Source organism: Pongo pygmaeus, chromosome 7 (genome assembly GCF_028885625.2).
Source record: "Pongo pygmaeus isolate AG05252 chromosome 7, NHGRI_mPonPyg2-v2.0_pri, whole genome shotgun sequence".
Taxonomy (NCBI): domain Eukaryota; kingdom Metazoa; phylum Chordata; class Mammalia; order Primates; family Hominidae; genus Pongo; species Pongo pygmaeus.
This window is the reverse complement of record NC_072380.2, coordinates 104403453-104427442: the sequence shown is the minus strand read 5'-3', so window position 1 is coordinate 104427442 and position 23990 is coordinate 104403453. Positions and strand designations below refer to the sequence as shown.

The following is a 23990-nucleotide window of genomic DNA, read 5'->3' as shown; positions in this document are numbered from 1 at the left end:
CAGGCGACTTCTAGCCTGCCTTTCATTCCCGGATAGCCTTAGGGTAGCTCTCCCCCACTTTCTGGCCCCATCCTGGGGTCTGAGCCCCCGCCCCCTCCTCCATCCCTCCTTCCCTCCTGCCTGTCCCTTTCTGTCTTCTCTCTCTCCCTCCCTCTCCCACTTTTCCTCCCTCTCCCGCTCCGTCTCACACGCACCCTCTGTTTATTTTCCTGCCTCCATCTGGGCCCTGCTGATATTGTAATCACCCTGATGCACGTTGGCTTCTCTCCTCTCCCTCCTGCGCTCACACACTCACTCACACACAATGTGCCATCCTGACAAGGCTTTTACTTCTGATAAGCTCCAATGTGTGTTTAATGAATACAAAGCCGCGGTCTGGGTGCCGCCTCGGCCGCGGCCGCTCTCCCGCGCTCCTTTGCCAGAAGGTAATCTCCGTGAACAGGGGAGGGAGGCGAGCAGGGAGGAAGGAGGGGTGGCCAGGAGGAAGGGGGGCGTGGGGAGGCGGCTTTTCTCTCTCCCTCTCTCCCTTTCCAAATGATTCAGAAGTCGATAAGACCAGGAGAAGTGAAGATGTAACATGTTATCTGTCGCTCCTCTTAGCTGGCGGAGAGAATTTACATTTAAAGATTAGCAGAGTGAGAAAGAGAAATCTGCCTTTTGTTGTGTGGGGTGAGGAGGAGGCATCTACCCTGGCCTTGACGCTATCTCCCATCACCTCTGCTATCCAGACAGGACTCACCGAGGTGAGAATACCGGAGGGCCTTATCTTTAATTGGGTTTAGTTTTGCCAGTCTGAATAGGTTTAAAGAGACTCGATAAAGGGGGAACAATAGATTATTTATTGACTGGACGCTGAAGCCTTTAGATGAAGAAGGGAGAGACAAAGCTGCTTAACAACTTGATTAGTTCATTTTTATTTTAAGGTGAGACTGTCTCTCTTTTGGTGGAAGGAAGGGCTAGAGAACTGGTGCAATTTGGATAACTTAAAATGTCTTATTTCCTCTCCCCTGACAACCCCCTACCCTTCTCAGCACCATGCACCTCCCTGATTTTAACAGGAATTTCACTTACCCCTTGCATTTAGGATTGATGAACTGAGAAAAGAGGGTAAAGGCTTTGGGACTGATCATTAATGTTTGGTTTTGTGTGACTTGTTTTAAATGCGTGATAAATTGATGCTAACAGTACTTGAATGAGTAAGAAAAGCAAATGAAGCCTACTTTTAATATGGAATTAGTTGATTTTATAGTATGGCTCAACTCAGCCTAGAGGAGAAGAAAAATCGCTACAAGTCTGTTAGGTAGATTTGTATTTTGGATTTGAACCATGAAATCTTTTGGTTGGAGCTAGTTTAAAAAAAGGAGACAACATGTCTTATTGACTCACAAGTATTTGAAACATTGTAATATCAACTTTAGAAGGTTCTTAAAATGAAGAAAAGTGGAAAAGATGGTTGTTTTGCCTTCTACACATTGTCAAAATAGGTGTTTTCATAGATAGATAGATACGATCCAGTAACTAAAAGCCTAATTAAAATTTGTTTAAAGCCAGGGGGGCATGTTTCCTTGTTGACAGCAGCAGATCGATTGGGTAAGACAATAGAGTCCCATTATTTTACTTCCATTGACTGAACATATTGACATTTCAGGTTTGCTGTTGCCTCAGTGAGCATGATGAAACACTGAAATTCACAGACCAACTGGCCAGAGTGGCACATATATTACTGTATGTCATTTCTGCCTTCAGGTTTCCTTATCACCCAGACAGAATGGGAAAGGACAGCCTGGAATCTTTCAGAAAGGGTAGGGCTCTTTTGGCTAAGAAGCTAGCAGATAGCATGTCTTAGGAACATCTTTAATTTTACCCAGAATTGGATGTTATAGAGAAATATGTGGAGCATGTTTAAAAATCTGAAAAGCATGCTAGCCATCGATCTTGCATATTTTATATAGAAGGATACCCATTTTCAAGATTTACCTTTACCTGTAGTTATTTACAGTGAGTGGTCGGTCACTATTTAGGTGACCAGTTTGTTGCATGAGTGACATTCGTTCTTTTCCAGTCTGGGGTACTGAAACAGCCAGGCACCTGCTAAATCTATATCTCATAAAATAATGTGTAAGGTCCCTTCAAAAATAGGGCCTGACTCTGACTTTTTGTTTCCAGTTTTCTTTTAGTGGGTGGAATACACTTGATCTTAGCCAAAAGGCCGAGAAGCGATAGTGGGTTGAACACAAAGTGAGATGTATGTATTTTACACTCATGTGCATGCATAGACAATAACTTATATAGATAAATATGTGTATTTCAAGCAAAGGCAGAGAAATACTAAGTGTTTGTTATCTTGGTGTAATTTACCCTTTCAGACAATTTTGCATAGTCTTTAAATAACAAAACTAAGTATTAGGCAAACATTGAGTCAAATTTGAACCATACAGAGAGTGAATATGAAAAAAAAAAAAAAACCAGAAGGGACTTAACATATTTTTATGTTAAAGAAATCTATGAAAAATAAATCTATTATGACTATGACTTATACATGACAATTGTTGCCATCAAGTAGGCAACTGATGCCCTTTACAGTGTTTAGAACAAAACTAGTCCTTTATACAATTTTCATGAAAATGTTAGGTATCTATTTGATCAGCAGGTGCTGTTGAGATGAAAGCCATGTGTAAATTTTCAGAAGGCCAAAAGTGTCAATTCAGAAAAGGAAAGTGATAAGAGAAAATGCAATCAGTTTTCCTGTTTTCAATTTGTGCAGGATTTGAAGAGCTGTTTTGTTAAACTGCTACATCTGCTCCAATATGAATATTGAACTACTTCCACTAAAAATAACAACCTATAATTTGGAAGCTACTGCAGTCTTTTGTTAATGTGAGTGGGTTATTTAAAAACAAAAAAACAAAAAAATAAAAAAAATAAAAAAATTTTCTATTCTGACAATCTCTTGCCTAATGTGCATTTTCATTTGTTGGCACTTTTATCCTCAGCAGATAAATGGTAGTATGCAATTAAGACCTCATCTTGTTTGACTATAAAAGAGGTTTCCGTAGGTGAAAATCCTGGTAATAAAAAGGGGTTCACACAAAACCATTTATTTTAAAATAACCTGTTTAAATACATGTATTGAAAATCACATAGTTATTCCTTACATTCTCTAATACTACAATTTTTAACTTACTGCCGGACTGTTGCAACAAAGTTAACACTGTTCTTGCATACTGAGCATTCTGAGATTTATTTTACCTTTAATATACCTGCAAATGTAAGTTTAAACTAATCAGGGATATTTTACTAACAGGGCTTTTAGAATAATCTTTTCCATGCTTAAATAAAATGATTAAATTATGCTTGAGTGCCTGCATACAAAAGCTTTAGCTTCTATAGTACTGCTAATCAAATAAGTTTTGTGGACAGGGAAGGCACCACGTAGAGAAAAATTGGATGCATTTTACTAGTGACATTGCTAGGAAAGACATGTTCTTTTAAAATTATCTAATTTTAATTAAAAAGGAAACTCTTAAGATGTCTTAAATAATCATAATAAAAATAATACTGCGTCCTCATAACAAGAAAGTGAATGACAACGCTATCCATATAAAACATGGGCAGAGAGAATTAAACTAGAAGGAAGACTGGTGAAATTTGGATGAGGTTCAATACTGACTCAACCTTGGATTGCAGTTTGGTGGACTTGTGGCTATAGTAATTTGTCTGGGGTGAGACCTGATCGCTGCTGAGGATCAATTAGCTAAGTTTGTGGCTTCACATGTGAATTGCTAGACACACTCTTCACAGATAAACTCAAAATATTTCAAGAATGTATAAAGGGGAAGGCAGGCACAGTGACACCTTAGCATGTTTGATATTAACAAATGCAATGTTTCTTCTAAAACACCAACTCAAAAGAAGAGGTAGTTTGAAGAACAATGTTGGATGTGAGTATTTGCAATTACATGTATGGAACCAACCAAAGAAGAATGCTTTTAAGGAATGCAGTTTCCAATTTCAAGCCCAAAGAACAGTTCAGTATGGCATGTCGTGCTGGCATATCTTAAAGAGAGCTGGGCATCATGCGGCTATTTTCCCTAATATAGCACCAGTTTCTGACACTTTTAAGAAAAGATGCTGAATCACGTATCAGTGTACAAAAAGTTTATTCACAGACATAATCCCTTCACTTGGGATGTGATCTTCTAATGAGAGTTGTTTTTGAAGCCACGGTGCCTTACATGACACCAACAGGGGAGATTCCTGTGCCTCTTTTTGAAATGTTCATACTTGATGAAATATGTCCAGGCTCTTACATCAGAACTACTGGTAAAGTAATGCCCCGTGGTTGATGTTTAAAGTGTGAGACCTGCTTGTTCGAAAGAGTTTAAAACTGTCAATGTTGCCTACAACTACTAATATTTTCAAGGACCAAGAGATACCAACTTAAAATCATCTCCTTTAATAGTTCTAATTGTGATTACCTTTATAAAGTAATGCATGAAGGAATAAAGCAGGCATTTGTTTTGGTCGGTTTCATATCGATCAAGGCCTCTAAAGCAAATCACTATTTGGATGAATAGGGCCTTTAGAATATAGATCTTGTAGAAGAGGAATGCAGAGGGCACAAATGTGAAGTTTTCCCGTTGTGTCTCCAGCAATCTAAGCACCTCTAAGTGCCTTGGGGAATGTGATTGACTGGGTTCATTAATCTTATAACACCTGGGGCACAGACCACTTCTAAGTGTGCTCAGGGCTCTTGAGGGCTGCTACTTAGTTGTTGGTCTTGGGAGAGAGGAGAGGAATTGATAAATACTAGAGACCTACTATGAGCCTGTCCTTAACCAACCTTCACATACATTCTCATCACTGATTTTAAGTAATTGATTAACCAGTGTTTCACTTTCTTCATTTCAAAGAACTCCAGCCCATTGCTCTGAGACTCTTGCCATAGTTACTCTTCTGGCTTGATCTTTCACCCCAATTTAGAAAATTGAGGTTTCTTTGTATTCCCCAAATTAATGACTTACTTTGTGCCTGAGCTTTAGTAATTATTTAGGACCTTATTCTCTGAATAATTGGCTGCATATTCCCCTCAGTGGCCATATCTACTTATCCACTGTTTTCTTTCAGTTATCCCCTCTTCACCCCCACTTAGGAATCAGAGTTGGCTTCTAGCTGACATATCCTTGGATACTCACAAGTGTGTGCTAGTCTATATTCCTCAGTACCACCTGATCCAGGCTTCTCTATTACCAAATTGTGTTCCTGCATCAGAATACCTTCATTCTACACTGCACTGAGGCCATGAGGATTTAATGTTTTTGTTGTTGTCGTTGTTGAACTTATCCAGTATGCTGGAGTGATTTTCTGCCCAGTCCTTAGTTCTTGAGTCTTGTTCCTTTCCTAGTTGGTCACTCCATTATATCTTGATCTCAGCATTTCCCAGTTGGCCAGGTTCAACTTCCTGGTTACCTCTTAAGATAAGGTTAGAGGACTCGTACACCACCTTTACTGCTGGAAAAAAAGAGTTTGTAACTAGTTTCATAGTGTAAAGCTTCCTCCGTATTAGAAAAAAAAAAAAAAAAAAGGACCTGGTGTCTGTGTGCAGTCGCTTGACTAATAGGCAAACTGAAGTTCCCTTTCCAGTTCCATCACTGACTTGCTGGGTGGCCTGGGGTGCATTCCAGCCCTCAGGCAAATTTCTCAGAAGATGAAGGTGATTCTTAGGCTTCCCAACTCTCATACGGACAAGTCTATGTGTGATACTGAAAGTAGGCTTTGGGGCTTTCCCAGGGTTAGAAGAGTGAAAAAAAAAAATCCTTTTTTTTTTTTTTTTAATTCAGGGATTGGAGTGGGTGACACTATAAATCTTCATCTAACTGGGAAATTAGTGTGGAATATTACTATCATTCCAGTCTTCTCCATCATGAAGAAGAGCCATTATGGACTAGGGAGCCATTCTTTCCATAGCTATCCTAAATCTTAGATGATTGTCTGAAATTTTTGTTTTTACGATTCCTTTTTCGGAGGTGAATGATATAGGAATAAATCTGTTTATGTAGTGAGGAGGGAACTAAAGAATCTGGGTCTTGTCCAAGGAAAATTGCTTTTATGCTTTCCCCTCATAGTTACTGGACAAGATGATGAACTCAGCGCCTAGGAGTGGGAGTAAGGGGCTAGGGGCTGAGGTGGATGGGGTTGCTTGTGTTTAGCAGGCATTCACCGTACCCCCAGGTCTCAAAGTTTGGACTCGCTTCACTTGGGAAATTTAGAAAATGACCTCTTTGAGCCATTTTTTGGAGAGAACCTGGTAGCTTATTTAATTGAATATGGGCACATTATCATCTGGCTAGGAATCAGATCTCCAGAAAGACTAAACAATTCTCTTTTTGTCTGAAGAAATAGTTTGCTATTGCTTCTAAAATAATTAAGTAATTCAGTTATTACCTATTGATTTTGTACTTTAGTTTGTAAAACTGATGTAGATGATTTAAAATATAGACATTATTAGAGATTTGATTTTAATTTGGGTGGTTATAAATAGTAAACCCAGGCTAGGGTTTCTTGGCATTCTTCTGGTTTGATCAAGGTGAGCACTTGCTCATCATCCAAAATGACAGTGGAAACTTACTGTTTACTAGGATGTCTGGGATTGGTTTGGCTTAGAAGTAATATCATTTTCATCTGACAGTAGAAATGGATGTCAGAGGAAGCACTGTTGCTTCATAGGCTGTAGAAAATTTTTGCATTGGTATTCAGAGTTCAATGGGAAGTCAAATTGAAATTCTTTGCCACAAAGGAGAATGTCTTAAGAGTATATATACAGTGAATTCTTAGTTGGTACTAACTGGGTTGAATATTATGTCAGAGAAATATTAGATAAAATATTAGCAGCAGTAATGGTAATTTGTCTAAAGAAGCTCAAGAGATGGGTGGCCACTGATAATATGAAGGGAAACAGTGTCAGAGCAGTAATGAGCTAGACATGGACACGTGATGAGATAATTAGAGCACTAGGAGAGAGAACTAGCTGTGAGATGTTATTATAAAGAGTATCTGGGAGGACTCTTCCACTAGACTTTTTGGAGAATCCACCTAGTAACACTTAGTGAGGAGACAAGAGCCTAATATTAGGAAAGCAGATCTATAATGGTACCTAAAAGGGTTGGCACAGATCATGGTGCCAGGGAAATAGCACAGCTGTATTGTGGAAAATACTTCAAATGCACATTGACAAGTGGAGTATCAGAAATTAGGAAGTCATCCCCACTGGTTATAAGCATGGTACAAGCTGTGCTTTAAATGCAGTCTTGGGAAGTTGATTAGACTAGCTTAAACTAGAAGTACTATACCCCTTTCCCTAACCTCAAGATACAGGGGCATGTGAACTGTAAGACAGGTCGTGGAAGACTAATAGCTTATTTTCTGAGTCTATGCATATGTTATGTACACAGTGATGAGCAAACACAGCTGGGAAGAACAGCAGATGATATTGGGATTGGAACAGGGTGTTTATCAGACTGACATAGTAATCCTCCTTTCCTGTGAAAGTGTTCTTTTTAAGTGACTGTTAGGATTCTGTAACTTTTATCATGTGTCACACAAGGAGTGTGCTTTACTCCACAGCTCCTTTGCCCACCTGTCACACATTTTCATTCTCCGGTTCAGCTAGATTTATTTAGAAATGAGGTCCGCATTTGACCTCTGATGAGAAACAAATGTGGACAATGAATTCTCATCCTTTTGTTTAAATAAAGGTAGGTAGGTCAGTTCATGTCTAAAGGAAGAGTTAATGTGATCAGTCTCCATTGATGTGCCTAAGATTTGAGTTGGCTCGAGAGAGCAGGTATAAAATATTGAGGAAAATATAGGTGAAGAGCAATAAAATGAACAACCCATTAAACCTGATTTGACTACTTATAAAGAAAGTCACATGCTGTTTTGGTAGCCATGGTAAAGACACCTTTTACAGCATCTGATAGAAAAGTAAAATGTTTACCCTTGGGAGTGAATCTGAAGTACATGGATAAATATTTAGTAAATGTCTTCTATGTGTAAAGCTGTGTGCTAGGTGTAGACACAAGCAGGTAGTCGGCTCAGTTCCCACTGAATGATAAATTCACTTAGGACAAATTAAATAGCTACAAAGATGATGGAGCTTGATCAGTTACCAATTAAATGGTTCAGCAAGTGAGATTTTAGAGGCACGTGTGAATTGGAATTTAAGCTTGTCTTGAGACAGGTAGAATTAATCAAGGCAAAGTTATTGTAATAGGATTGTGGTAAGTTATATCATAGGAATAGGGAGTGCAGAAGCCTAGATGTAGAAAAGACCTTTGGAGGAGTATTGGGGTGGAGTAGGGGTGGAGAGAGAATAAATTAATACTGTGGCTGCAGCAAAAAGGGCCCTTGGGTGATGAGTGGGAAATGAGAGCAGAAAGATCATAAATGTCTTGAATATCAAGCATTTTGATTTAAGCTTCAACTTCTGAATTCACCAGACATTTTTCAGCTGTGTCCTGTGGAGTGCCTCAGGGTTGGGAGGTGGCATGGAGGGTACCCAGATTGGGCACAGGGTCTTCCATCCCCTAACCACCATAAAACCAGAATACCTCTGCTTTTATAATAAATTGCTTTATATATTTGATTTTCTAGCTGGACTTCTTTTGAACAGAGGAGTCCATGATAAAATAGATCTTTATAAAACCAAGGTTAAAATAAAAATTGAGCTAGGCAAAGGGAACCCCTGCACCCAATAACAGTTATGTTTGCAAAGAGTTGGTCCTAATGTGAGGGGCCAGATGGACTGGAGGCCAAGGCCAGGTGGGAAGCTTGTTGCTGCAGTTTAGGTTTTAGATATTACAGAAGGATGACCAGCGTTGGGTTTGTGGGATGGGAAGGAAGAGGCAGGGGCAGGAGGTATTGCAAAGGAAAAATAATTAGCACTTGGATAGAGCAGTGGATTTAGAGAGGGAGAAGTTGTTAATACCAACCTGGATTTAGTATCAAGTGCTCTTAACTTGCCAGAAGCTGGGAATCACTTCAGGTGTTTGTTTAGAGGCAGCTTTGTTACCCTACCCCAGACTCATAGAATCACAGCTTCTAGAGAAGAGCTTCAGAATCCATTTGCAGACCTCGGTCCCAGGGCTTCTGGTGGTCCCAGCTGCCTTTTGGAGATGGTGACAGGGCTGTCAAGTGGTGGGTGTTCCTTAAAATGCGGTTGTTACATAAAAGATCTGTTATTTACCACTTTAGGACTTGGCTCCCTCATGTGTTTTGCCTCTTTCCACGGATTTCAAACTGTTCTTTGAGTTTCTCTTTTGCAGGTGCCCTTAGGCCATGCAGGAGAATGCAAAGTGGTCAGGTGGGCTGGGTTCTGGGACCCTTAACTTCTCATTTGACCAGTGCAGCCTGCTTTATAGATTTCAAACATTGGACTTTTGTTTGTAAAATAATTTATAAAACTTCTTTTAATTCTAACATGGTAACAAGGAGAGAAGGTAGAGATGACAGCATATGGAGTTAAGGAGTAGCTGATGAAAGCAGTGCTTGTAAACCAGCAGGCCTCAGACTTGGGCTCAGTGCTCTTGGAGGAAGAGGGAGCGTGGTTATTTAAAGGTGCTTTTGAATCTAGATTCATTTGTTCAGTACCCCAAGCAGTGTCTATAGACCAAATACTTTTTCATGTGATGATATTTTTCAAATCTACTTTAAATGAAAAGAACAAAAAATGCATTAAAATCTACTGAGTTTAATAGAAATGTCTATCCGTTTTACAATTAACAGATAGTAAACTAAATACTATCATGTGTGGAGCCATACTTTTTTTTAAATGGAGGAGTTGTTTTGGAAAAGTAATTTCTTTAACATGTTGAAGAGCCTTAAATCCTTATTGCTCACTATTAGTTGTCCCCTATGTGAGAGATTTTAGTTATTGGAAGAAACAACAAAAAAATCTACCTGGGTGAGGACTTTTAGGATATGGTTCATTAAGATAATATTATTTCAAGGTCTTTATCTTGGTTTGTCTGATAACACTTAATTTAAAAACATGCTGGCAATTCTTTTTATTTTTTGAACTTTAACCATATGTGGAGTTTGTGGTTTTGTTCTAAAATCTGTCAGAATTGGATTTTTTAAGACTTTTCTTCCTCTGTAGTGAATTATGCTTGATAAGAACTAATTATTAAGCATAAAGAAATCAATCATTTTTTTAAAGAATGAAACATTTATGTGTGTTGATACAGAATTGTTCCTGAGATATATCATTAAATGAGCAAAGCAAGGAGCAGAAGAATGTCTGTAGAATGCTGTGTTTGTACAAAAAATGCATAGAATTCTACTTGTGCAAGTATATACAAGAATCTGACAATAGTGCTTGCTGTTAGGGAAGAAAGCAGGGCCAGGAAGTAAAGGTGGAAGGAGCCTTTTTGCTGTATGTCCTTTGGTACTCTGAGTCACTTTACAAATCTTTTGCCTGTGTCGCCCAGGTTGACTGGTCTGGGCCTCTGCCCTTCCAGGGGGAAGTGATGCTGCTCTTCCCTGCCAGAAGGCAGTCGAGTATAGTGATGAAGAGACCTAACTCCCAAGTGCTTTACCATTTATCTCCTTTAGCTACCCTTTTCATCTAGAAATAATTCTCATCTGGATAATAATGGCATGGCCTCATAGGGTGGTCATGAGGCTGACGTGATATGTGTGAAGCACAACCTTCAGTAAAGGGTTGCTTTTTCTTGGCGTCTGACTTGATGACTATGGAACCATTCATCACTTTCTTCTCTAAACCCCAGTAGTCTCTCTTTGGCTGCTTCTTCATTCAGCAAATGCTTAATAGACAATCTGGCCCTGATGGACACTGGGGGATATGAGGATGTTGAAGACAAATGACACCCTGCTTTGCCAGGCCTTTCCTGGACCTCTGTCTCTCAGTCTTCTCTAAGACCCTGGGTTGCTTCACGTTTGGACACCTAAGCTCTTTCTGCAGGGAAGCCAAGCTTGGCTCACTTTGTCCTCTCCTAAGCCTCTGGTGACACTTTCATGACCCTTCTTCCCCAAAGATAGAATTTACTACATCCAACTCTGCTATCATCCGTGCAATTCAGACTTCTCTGCTGGTTTGTAAGACCTCCGAAAGTGGGAGTCTGGAACAGTTGGGGTACTTTCTAATGCTTTGTTAAATAATTATTGAGAGCTCATGCCTTGAACTCAAGTGATTTACTTAAAACTGTCCTGAAACATTTCACTGCTGAGACTAAAGTTAAATCTTTGGTTCCAACAGCATGTTGTTTTTTTTCTCAACCTCTTTCCACCTTGGTCGCTTTCATTGTGTTCTCTTGTCAAAGAATGCACAATTTATTGCTGTTATATTTTGGCTTATAAGTTTTGGCAACTAAAAAACATACAATAAAACAAAAGCAAAATCCACCCCCACCCCCACCTCCCACTCCAAACAAAACACCCCATCTTTTATTTTTATTTTTATTATACTTTAAGTTCTGGGATATATGTGCAGAACGTGCAGGTTTGTTACATAGGTATACATATGCCATGGTGGTTTGCGGCACCCATCAACCTGTCATCCACATTAGGTGTTTCTCCTAATGCTATCCCTCCCCTAGCCCCCCACCCCGACAGGCCCTGGTGTGTGATGTTCCCCTCCCTGTGTCCATGTGTTCTCATTGTTCAACTCCCACTTATGAGTGAGAACATGCAGTGTTTGGCTTTCTGATCTTGTGATAGTTTGCTGAGAATGATGGTTTCCAGCTTCATCCATGTCCCTGCAAAGGACATGAACTCATTCTTTTTTATAGCTGTGTAGTATTCCATGGTGGATATGTGCCACATTTTCTTTATCCGGTCTGTCATTGATGGGCGTTTGGGTTGGTTCCAAGTCTTCGCTATTGTGAACAGTGCTGCAGTAAACATATGTGTGCATGTGTCTTTATAGTAGAATGACTTACAGTCCTTTGGGTATATACCCAGTAATGGGATTGCTGGGTCAAATGGTATTTCTGGTTCTAGACCCTTGAGGAATTGCCACATTGTCTTTCACAATGGTTGAACTAATTTATACTCCCACCAACAGTGTAAAAGTGTTACTGTTTCTCCACATCCTCTCCAGCATCTGTTGTTTCCTGACTTTTTAATGATCACCATTCTAACTGGTGTGAGATGGTATCCCATTGTAGTTTTGATTTGCATTTCTTTAATGCCCAGTGATGATGGATGAGCTTGTTTTCATGTTTATTATCTTTATAAATGTCTTATTTTGAGAAGCATCTGTTGATACACTTCACACACTTTTTGACGGGGTTTTTTTTTTTTCTTGTAAATTTGTTTAAGTTCCTTGTAGATTCTGGATATTAGCCCTGTGTCAGATGGGTAGATTGCAAAAATTTTCTGCCATTCTGTAGGTTGCCTGTTTACTCTGATGGTAGTTTCTTTTGCTGTTCAGAAGCTCTTTAGTTTAATTAGATCCCATTTGTCAAGTTTGGCTTTTGTTGCCATTGCTTTTGGAAAATACCCCATCTTTAGGCAAACTGTGAAGTGATCAAGCCACTTGGATCTTCATAGATGCACACTGTAACTTTTTATTTTATTTTCTTACCCTGAAGTTCATAAATGAGCTTTAATAAAGGATAAGCTTCTTGAAATTATAAGCAAAGTTTCATGTATATGGACATTTTTATGAGATCAAACAATTTCTTTGATCAAGGGTCCAAACAAGGCTAAAAACCATTGTAGTGGCTTCCAGATTTTCCCTACCAGATACCCTCCAGTTGTCCCTTAGTTGCCAGGGTCTCCCTCTTCCTTCTCTCCCTCCTCCTTCTCTCCCTCCTCCTTCTCTCCCTCCTCTCTTCCTCTGGATACCCATATCTGCTTTCTGGACAGATCCCCAGTCTGAGTACTCTTCCTCCAGGACCCTTCCCCCGACATTCCTTCCCATCCAGTCTGGTCTTTTGTCTGACATTGTGTGGGATTCCAGCTGCTCTACTGCCTGATGAATCAGCTTCAGAACCACAGATGGTACTGAACAGTGAGGTAGGTCCATCTCAGCCTGAGATGCCGTGGCTCACAATGCGGAAATGGTAAAGTCTCACTGTTTTTTCTTCAGGAAACCTTTTTATTGAAAGAGACAGTTTTGGCAGTGCAGCCTTCAGTTTCTTAATGCAAGTGACTGGACAATTTTAGATAGCTGTGTGTGGGGCCTCAAGGGAGGACTTGATGGAATGATGTTTCCATATTAATATCGACTTGTGAGTGAGCTAATTTTGTAAGTCACTCTTAGAGATCTAATCTCTTGCCCAAGATGACCCTGTGCACATGACGGGGCAAGGTCTGAACCTAGATTTTCTTTAAGGCTTCACTATTCCAGAGCTTATTACTCTCCTGGAATTCTTCAAACCCTACCACGTAGGAATTTTCTACATGAACAGGGTCAGCCACACTAATTACAGCAGGGTATGATACTAAAGTACAAATGGAAAACTATCAAAACCTTTCACTGCACTTAGAAAAGTTACCGTTTAGAGTACAAAAATACCACAACTTAGGCTGGGCGTGGTGGCTCAAGCCTGTAATCCCAGTACTTTGGGAGGCCGAGGCGGGCGGATCACGAGGTCAGGAGATTGAGACCATCCTGGCTAACACGGCAAAACCCCATCTCTACTAAAAATACAAAAAATTAGCCAGGCGTGGTGGCAGGTGCCTGTAGGCCCAGCTACAGCCTCACGAGGCTGAGGCAGGAGAATGGCGTGAACCCGGGAGGCGGAGCTTGCAGTGAGCGGCGATCGCGCCACTGCACTCCAGCCTGGGCGACAAGAGTGAGACTCTGTCTCAAAAAAAAATAAATAAATAAAATATCACAACTTTCCAAGTTTCTGAGAGACAGAGACAAAGGGAGGGAGGAAGAGAGGAAAGAGGGGGGAAAAAGAGAGAGAGAGAGATCAGCTGATAGGAGCAGCAGCAACCAGGCCGTGCTGGCAACTGGACAGTTGTTGTAGCCTCTTGAGATGTGTGACCATCAGCCACGAATGCAGATATTTCCAAAGTCCCATTTTTTTTTCCAGGTGGAAATTGCTGGCATGGAACAGATGCCTTTATTTGGAGAAAACAGTCTTTGTAAATGATTCTGGTTCTGTCTCCTCTTATTCCTCAGAGAGAGTCTTTCCCAGATGAAATTAGATTAAAAAAAAAAACAAAACTATCAAACATTAGTTTCTGTTTTTTTTTCATCACACCAAAATGTTTTAGAGCCTGCAGCTTAATTCCACATATTTTGGTTTTGTTGACTGATCCTAGGTATTTTGTTTTTATCACTAATAGTGCAGTAATTACTTTCAGAAAGAAAAAGATTATGATTGTACTGATATTTTTGAGTAGTGACCTTTGCTTTCATTTATTTCATATTTAATTATATTAAAATAGGTACTACCTCTTTTCTAGTATCAAATGATAAGAACCGAGCACATTGGATGAAATAATACTTGCACTGGGAGCACTAAGGTAGGCGCTTTACAAGTATTATCTCCTCATCATCCTGATAAGTTAGGTGTTATTATCTTACTTTGGAGATTTAAATCTGAAGCTTAGAGAGGTTAAGTGACTTGTCCAAGGTCAAATAGCTGATAAATAAGTGTAAGAACTGAGATTCTACTCCAGCCAGAGTGCGTATACAGTGGGCTTCTAAATGGCCCGCGTGTGTAGGCCACGGTCATTTATAACACTTTATTTTTTGAAAATTAAATTATATCTGCAATAGAGAAGATATTTAAGAGCTTCCTACCATTTTAAATTGCCTGGTTTGTTAACTCACTGGTCATATTGCGTTGTTGATACTTAGTTGGTTGCCTACCTTCTGATTCATTTGTTCCTTAAAAATATTTGTAAGGATTTTGAAATAATGCCTTATCACAAGAGAAAGGGGCTTGAAGAAAGACCAGATCATATTCCATTATCAGTTATTCCCTGTTTACTCAACCAGTATTTAGTGAACACCTTTTGTGTGCCAGGCACTGTGTTAGGCACTGGGTGTAAGCACTGTTGAATAAACATGGCCATGCTCTTGCAGCCCTGCCAATGGAATGAGTAGAGTGCATCAATGTAGGGTCCAAAGGTGTAAGAAATTAAGATGGGATCTCATTTCTACAACAGCTGACACGCTCAATTGTGAGATAATTCAATGCATAAAAAGCTGCTAGAGTGCACTTATGCCTTAAAGGTTGTGTGGACTGTGCTGCAGTTCCCAGTCACAGTGTCCTGCTGCTCAGTGTGGGACAAAGGGCTGGCTTCATAGCCGTGGATGCCGTGGGTGATTTCCATGCTGCCTTTTCTCTATACAGCACCAGTGGGAATGGGCTTCTGTGAACAGTACCTGGCAGGTAAAAGGTTGCAGAGCCTGATATAGACCCAAAGTACTATAGTATAAAGAAGAGAAAAAGATCACGGGTCACAGAAGCAGCCACGGAAAGGTTTGCCAAAGTCATGGGGATTGAATTGAGCTTCTGTGGCATTTCATTGAGTGGGATTCATTTGTTTTTCTTTTTATTTGGGGCTACAACTAGGTTCCTAGTCCAGTTCCAAATGTGGAGGGTAGAGTAATGAGCACCCCCCAGATAAGACCCTAGCTCTCACAGAGCTTGCAGTTTGGGGGTGGGGGAGGGAAAAAGATAAAAAAGAAGTTACTAAGATTATTTCATGTAGTGCTAAATATAATTAAGACAATTAAGAAACAATGTTAGAATGATGCAGAGGGTGAGGGGACATGGTAGTGAGACTTTATTTCAAATGGCTGGGGAAATCATCTCTCAGGCGGTGACTCTTGAACTAAAGCCTGAAGGTTGAGGAAGAACTGGCCGTGCAGCAGTCTATGGGAAGGGCCTTGAAGTCAGTGAACGAAGCCACGAGCATGAGACGAAGCGTTCCATCAGGGAGTTTATCCAGCCAGAGAAGAGCTGCACTCTGGAAGGGCGTGGCTGGAGTGGCGGCTGAAAACTGTAGATGAGTGCCAAGTGATGGAGGGTCTTGTATGTGAGACTAGGCAAGAATAAGGACTGTGTGTTTCTGTATGTAAATCTAGGAGATGAGTAGTTAGAAGAGAGGAGAGTCTGGATGAGTGTATGCATGGAAGCTTAAGGAAGCTTGTGAAACTAGGATAATGACATTTAGTTCACATGATCTGTGATGAGGGGCACCCAAATCACACAGTGTCTCAGTTGCTTCCTGCTGGAAGTTGAGTATAGTCCTGAAGTGAGGCATAGATGGTGCTCTGTTCACTACTCCTTCAAATTAGAGGGACACAGAATTGCTTACAAAGAAATGGTGAAGCTTTGACAAAGGTAAGCTACAATCCAGTGCCTGAAACTGTACTTACCAAGGTAATATTTCCTAAGTCAGATATGCTATAACAGGTTCCTTTTGTAGTGATTCCCCTTGGAAACAAAAACTAAGTGTACATTTGTTCATGTAAAATAATAGCTTTTATGATATAAAATGTTTCTATGAAGGAAAAGAAAAGAGTTAGAGTTAAGGTTTGATTCAACCCAGGTTGATAGATAAAAAGAGGTGTGTTTAAATGCTCATTTTTGGAATAACCATGTATCATTTACTAAAGGAAAAAGTGTCCCAAATGTTGATAGAATTCTCTAGACAAATGTGTTTAGGCAGTGAAAGGATTCCTGGCAGTGACTGAGAAATACAGTAATGGGGAACTGCACTTGATCTCTTTTGAGGTTGATTCTGATGTGTGTAGTCTTTACATCCTATTAAATTTTTGAAAGATAAACTGATACAAGAATGATTTGCCAAGGCCATATGAGGTTAACTGAATTCAAATAGAAGGTTCTCTCAAGTTATTGCATTCCTTAGAAAATAAATACATTGCGCATATGGTTAAGATTGATCAAAAAAGTATTCTGTATGCCAGTGATTACATTCCCATCTGTGATTAAGGTTTTCTGTCTGCATCTGGTTTTCACATTATATTTCTGTAACAAGAATCCTTTATATAGCAGAGTTCACTTTCTGTATTTTCTATTAGCTGCAGCTTGAACTACTGCACGGATCGCAGATATGCACATGTGGTTTTCATTACTTCATACCATTGAGAAAAAGTAATATTTGTTTGGGAATGTATGTTTTCCACAATTTCCATGGTAATACAACATGTTGAGCCTTTTAAATAACACTTGTAGAACTACGAATTGTTTGAGGCATTCTGCTCTTGGTGGAGCTTAGCTTTTAAAGTTTTCTCGGTATGTTCCCCTCGTAATGAGGTTTTACAAATTTGAGGGCTGAGCATCCAGATCTGAACAAAGCAGTTATTAAAGATAGAGAGATTTTATTATCACTTCCATGTGACAGACTTCAGTGTGGAATAGGTCTCAGAAATACCTGAACATAGTGCTTATTACTATTACTTATTTTATTATTATTTCGTATTGGAAGGGCATTTAATGTGTTGGAGATATGAAGCACAAATGTGACACTCCAGTCATCATTTTGAAAAATCCAAAGATTAGCTTTTTTTTTTTTAGTTACCCTATTGATTGTGATATATTGTTTCATATATAAAATAGTTAAGTGGGGAAAATCCTCATGGGTAACTTTAGATTTTCATTGTATATTGTTTGAAACTGTTATTTGTACACTATGTTAACATTTAAGAATTTATAAATATGCACATTTAAAATATTTTGTTATCACCATGTTCCTGCCAATTTTCTTCATTCACTTCAAAAAACTCTGATTAAAATAGATACTACAAGTGAAGTTAAAAAGTAAAGCAGTATATTCCAAATTGAGAGATCATTTTTACTTGAGAAATTTGTCTTGAAGTTTATCACATGGTAATTTTATGTGCCTCAAAACCAAGATTAACTACACCATTTTTGTTAAACCCAGACATTGGTCTGATATTTAGCAGTCATGAGAAGGAAGATATAGACTTAGACTCTAGGAGGATTTGTATATGCTTTGCCTGGTTCGTTTGTTCAGTAGAGATTATTAACTATGGCTCATATAGGGGCATGATCCACTTTTGTCAGGCTCTCTGATGGCCTTTGTTGATGGTTGCTGAAGCACAAAATATATATTATGATTGAATCTAAGAAGAGTATACATTTTCTTTTTTCCCAATATTTGTTTAGTCTATCTAAAATATTTTTTACCTTTGTACAGAAACATTGGAAATAACAGAATTGTGCAGAAAAATTACCCATATTGCCATCTTCCAGAAATAATAATATTTAACATCTAGATGTATTTACTTTCGGTCTTCCCCTCTGTGTGCACCCTCCCCCACTCCACTATTTGTGTACTTAGACAATCTATACGTGTACATATATTTATGTATCTTGGTTATAGTATTGAATTTTTTTGCTTTATCATTTGTTAATAAAATTGTTAGTATTCATAGTAAGCTAAATGTTTCCAAGATCCAGCTGATTGTCTTTAATGATCTTTGCTTGCTGCAAGGCAATTCCCAACTAAGAAATATCTAGTAATGTATTTTAGTTAATCAGTACTTACTTAATTTTTAAACCTTAAAGAACAAGAAACAACTGATTGCATCACAAAAGAATCATAATGTGGCACATAAACTACATTGATTTTTTTAAAAAATAGAATCTGCTTGTTTTATTTACATCAGAATATGTTCACCAATTTTAATTTCTAGGAAGTAATCTGTTCTCAAAAAATAATAGCAACAGCCTTAGTAATTCCTTTTGAGACTGCTTTTAGAAATCTTTCTTCCCTTTCATTTATTGAGTTCCTACCTTATATGTGTATGATTGTGCTGGACCCTTATATTTCCTAGTTTGTAAGAATTAAATAGCAATACTTTTTCTATTCATAGTAGTGATAGTAGTGGTCTCATTTTTAATCATAGTAGGTGAGGAATAGACAATAAATACCGTGAATGAACAAATTCTAAGTTTGTCAAATATAGCAGGAAGATTGAGAAAACTTATTAAAAGGAAGAAAAGGTGTAGAAGTTTGTTGATTTGGTAAAACAATTCAACAATATTTGTTTCATTGATATTTTTTAACTACTCTATTACATAAGGATTGTTCTTCACTGTTAGTTGTTTTAAACTATGTGTGCTAATGATGGCAATACTGAAATTTCAGAACAGTGAAACAAAGTTTGAATAATGAAACAAACCACTTTGTTTTGAAACAGGATTAACTTGTGTGTAAAATTCCATAAATAATAATGTCTAAATTGTTTTCTAAAAAAACATAATATCTGACAGATTATTTTTTTGAAACAGGTAAAATGTAACATTCTCTTAAGGTATCGATGTGCATATCTTTAAAACCAATTTAAGAAAAGAAGAGCTTTCAGGTTCAGAATGTATCCAGCTTTGAGTCAGATGACTGGAAAATTAAGAGTCCTTTAGAAAACGTCATGATAGGAACTGAGACAATGGGGATTGTTTTGGATTCTTCTAAAATTTAGAAGAGCTTGTATCTGTTTTTTTAAAACAAAACATAACAAAACTGGCCTAGTGTTATCATGTAAACAGATGGGTATGATACTTCAGACTGGTTGTGATATATGCATTTTTTTTCCCTTTGTTGTTGTCAATAGAAAAGATTGATCTCTGGGCTGGTGAACATAATCTCTGTCCCAGTCAGAAAAGGAGAGAGGAAATTAGCAGAGCGATTGGTGGAGAATGATATCTGTCAAAAGAAACACTTGGAGAGCACTGAGTTTAGTAATAGGTGACTGCCGGAAAAAAGGGAACTTTGAATATTGTCAAGGTAAGGAACAGACAAATATTTTGATTTTGCAATTTACTTACATACCAGAAAAATCAATCTATTTTTTTCCAATAAATTATAATTGTGAAGATTTTCTTTTTTTCTTCCTTCTTCTAGTGCCTGTTCTATTGTATGTTTTAAACATTTGTCTTTGAAATCTTTGGGTGTGGGGATTGGGTGGGGATCAATCTGGTGGTGGGAACCCTGTTTGATAGTTTTGGGTCTGAATATATCAAATGATCAAGTACCAAATTTTTTCACCCTCTTCTTGTTGCAGTGCATCTTGCCATGTTTCATAATACATCTGTTATAAGCTGAGCAATACTTGGAGTTAAAGAGTAAAAACTATGCCATGATTTCTGTGTTTATTGTAACGAGGAGATGGTGTTTTCTGAAACAGTTTGTTGTAAATAGGCAAAAAAACTGCCTTTCAGTTTATTATTTCTTCTGATGTATTTGGATTTTTAAAAAACTTTTAGGCAAATGTCACTTCCTAAGCAGAGTTCATTCCGTAGACACATTAAGAAAAAAGGTGATATCTTAATTTAGGAAAACAGCAAATATAAACTAAATGTATTGCCATTTGGCAAGAGACTTCTTAAAGTCTGCAATATTTGAAAATTCAAGGAAGCCCTGAATTATGGGAGAGAGTTCATGTCTCCTGTAGCCAGCTCTGTTCCAGGTTTAGTGGATAGTGGACTTGTGCAGAGCACCAGGGCATAAGGATCCACTGCTAAGAAAAAGTTGAGAGTCAACACAAATGTTGTGTGATATTGGTTGGCACTCTAGTGGTTGGGAAGAGATTTTAAGTTCTGTGACTGACTGACTGACTACGTAGAAAGAGGGGGAGTGAAATACTCACCCTTGGTGACCACTGTTCTGGAAACATCACTGCTAGTGTCCACCCCACAATGTCTACTCTTGCCATTTTTACAAATGCTTATTGGCTTGTTCTTAAAGTTCTCAGGAAGGTGTTGGAAAATAAAGTTTTTTTTTTTTTTTTTCTTGAAAGACCAGAGAAAATGAAATAATTCCCTGTAGGATGATATACTCCTTTGGGGAAGCCTTAATCATGATTTGGTTTCTGTGTCTGTATTTCCCTTTCTTTCATTCCTCCTTCTTCATATTGTGATGATGTTCTTTTACTAGAATTAATGAGAGACATCAATTCAAAAGAGAAGGCAAGGAGTTCAATTGTTTAAGCAGTTGAGACATCTCCCATGTCTAATTCTCTTTTCTTAACCTTATGCACTGTTGTTACTAAACATTGGTTTTTTGAGAACTCAGATCTTGGTTGATTAGCCTTCTAAAGTCTTGCATAGAGAAAAAGAAAAGGTATCAATATCTTAAAGGAAAAAATTAATAACCGTCCCGCTTTAGAATTGTTTTCTTGTCATCTTCCACCAGTTTGGGCTTCCACATTAAGCTTGGGCTTAATGTGTCTCTGGAACTCCTTGCTTTCTGCCTTATGTATCTGCATAGGGTTTGTATTAATATGATAAAGATATCTAAGATGCAGATTAAAAATCAAAAAGGATATTGGACTTTAAAGCTTGAACATATTGCAGATAAATAGAGTTACTATCTTCACCCACTCGCATTCCATCACAATCTATTCCTTTCTGGTCATGTGGAATATATCTGTGGCCTGCTGGTGATGAACCACTGCAGCATGGAAGATCTACATTGAAAGCAAAAATGCATGACAAGAGCACATATCTTAATATAATTTGGAATGCATTTATTTGTTATTCATGTACGGAACCCCCAGCATCATGTATCAGAAACACAATGTGCAATTTCTTCTTTTTTTCTTCTCTGTCTCTCCTACTCTCCTGTATGTGTGGTGTGTGTACATACTTTAAACATGATGTCTGTATACACATATACATATTTGTATTGATCTATTTTATAACTGTTGGGTTTTCTTTGTTTTCCATGTGGCATTAAAAATTTACTTCTAGGCCGGGCATGGTGGCTAATGCTTATGATCCCAGCACTTTGAGGGGCTGAGGCAGGAGGATTGCTTGAACTCAGGAGTTCTAGACCAGTCTGGGCAACAAAGTGAGACCCCATCTCTACAAAAAAATTAAAAATTCAGGCGAGTGTGATGGCACATGCCTGTAGTCCCAGCTACTTGGGAGGCTAAAGTGGGAGGATTGCTTGAGCCCAGGAGTCCGTGGCTGCAGTGAGCTATGATTGCACCATTGCACTCCTGCCTGGGCAACAGCAAGACCCTGTTTTTAAATAAATGAGTAAATATAATAACAATAATAATTACTCCTAGTTTTTTCTTTCCTCTTTGTAATAATATTAGGTGTATAGAAATATGGGGTTCAAACTCAACTTAAGAAGTTGGGAAAACAGATATCACATACTTTACATTTTAGAACACCTGGAATCCATTGGGCTCTTAGAGTTTTGGAGTTGCAGTTTAGAAGCAGATAAAGCAAAGGACTATCCATGGCTGAACAGTCGGCATTGTGAGTGAGAATGGCTTGAGGTGGCGCCAGAGAGTCTGGTCTGTGTGGCAAGTTTGAAGCAGGCTGGGGTCTCCTGGAGATGGGCCTCTGTTAGGGCAGTGGCTGGGGGGCAGGGGGGCGGGAAATGGTACTAAAGGGGTATGCCACCAGCTTGGGTGTAAGCTGGTAAAATGAGAATGCTGTTGTGTTTCTCACCTGGTGCTTGGTCCTCTAGAATGCCATTTGGAGCCGTTCTCCCGTAATGCCTGCCATTGTAGGGACCAGACAGATTTGGGACACCTAGGAGTGGTAGTCTGGCCTGAGGAGCTTGCTATCATAAGCCATTGAGGACAATTCTAAGAAGGGTGTAGTATTTGACATATTAAAAAATCCATATGCTTTCTAAAAGATATAAGAGGAAGCAGCTTGGGAGGAAAGAATGACAGGAAACTTTTTTTGCAAAGAGTGTGTGTTTATGTTCATTCATATCATGGAATGGGATATATAGGTAGTATCAATTTTTATATATTGTGTGGGTTTCAAAAGCCATATTTGTATTTTGAAAAAGAGGTATTTTTAAAATGCTGATATAGATGATGCTATGCACCTTTATATATTGGTGTCTTTGTTAGGAAGAGGAAAGTTATTTTATTAAGTAAAACTGCTGCTTTTAGAGAGTATCTGCTCTTATTTTTAGTTTTTTTTGGTCATGTTTGAGGGGTCTGATAGCATTAATGGGCTTTACCCCACATGGAGCTTTGAGCTTATTGTAGCACTGCACACTGATCCCAGGTCAGTGTGATGCGTGAAATCAATTTATTTGAATCTCTTTGCCTCTATAGGAATTTGGCAGCATGCCAGTTGTTTTCATTTAATGTTCTTTGTGTTGAACACAGACAAGCAGGCATGCTTTTGTATTCTTCTCTCTTTTGGTCTCTGTCTCTTTCAGCCAATATTTTACTGTATGGATTTTGAGATGAAAGAGGAATATATTATTTATATGATTCTAATCATTGTTTAATTATATATATGTATATAAATATACAACTTTCTTATCTTTTAAAGGATATGTTTGATATTCCTGAGTTTGAATGGTAACTTTGCACACACAAAATATTTTAGAGTTTTGTTTAAATAAAATTTTTGGTGAAACATAATAAACCAGATCATAGATGGTATTTGCTTACATTAATTACCACTATCAAAATTTAAAATAACAGTGTTAATTACATAACAAACAAATGTTTAATTTGTAAACTGGACTATCAAAATCATTTATTTCTTGGTGAGCCTTCTTTGAATTTGAAGATTTACACTTTAATCAAGCAGGTTAAAAATTATAATTATTTGAGTATAATTTTCTTTGATCCATCTTGATTAAGATACCAGCGTTTTACACAGATTTGGTGTATATGAATTTTTATGAAGTTTCTGACATTAAGGTACTTTTTTGTTTTTTAAAATTTGGAGGGTAATGACTGGGAATAGCATAGAGATTTTTATGACAAATAAAATCAGACCTTTCTCTGGATGTTTTTGTAGGCAGGACTTGTTTCTGGGTCAGCTTTAGGAAGAGGTGGAGAAGGAAATGAGAGAGAGTGAGAGGAGAATGTTCTGTTGATGCTCCGGGCAGTTCTTGCGGAAGTTGATATGCAGAACCATGGAGCCGCAGCTTCGGGGTCAGGCTCATACCCAGCAGCCCTGCTTCCTTGTTTAATTACCTGAAGAGCAAAACAGTCAGGCTGGGAGTGTGTGAAAACCCAG

The 23990-nt window shown here is 38.4% G+C and overlaps 1 protein-coding gene across 1 annotated transcript in view; it reads left to right on the top strand.

Moving 5' to 3' along the window:
- The first annotated feature begins 289 nt into the window (after nt 1-289).
- The window catches only part of RUNX1T1 (RUNX1 partner transcriptional co-repressor 1), a 135712-nt gene continuing 112011 nt past the window's right edge, over nt 290-23990 (top strand). Inside the window, 3 exon segments of the mRNA XM_054498668.2 lie at nt 290-425; nt 601-684; nt 687-743. Of these exon segments, the coding sequence (XP_054354643.2) occupies nt 305-425; nt 601-684; nt 687-743 (262 nt within the window). The 5' untranslated portion in view covers nt 290-304.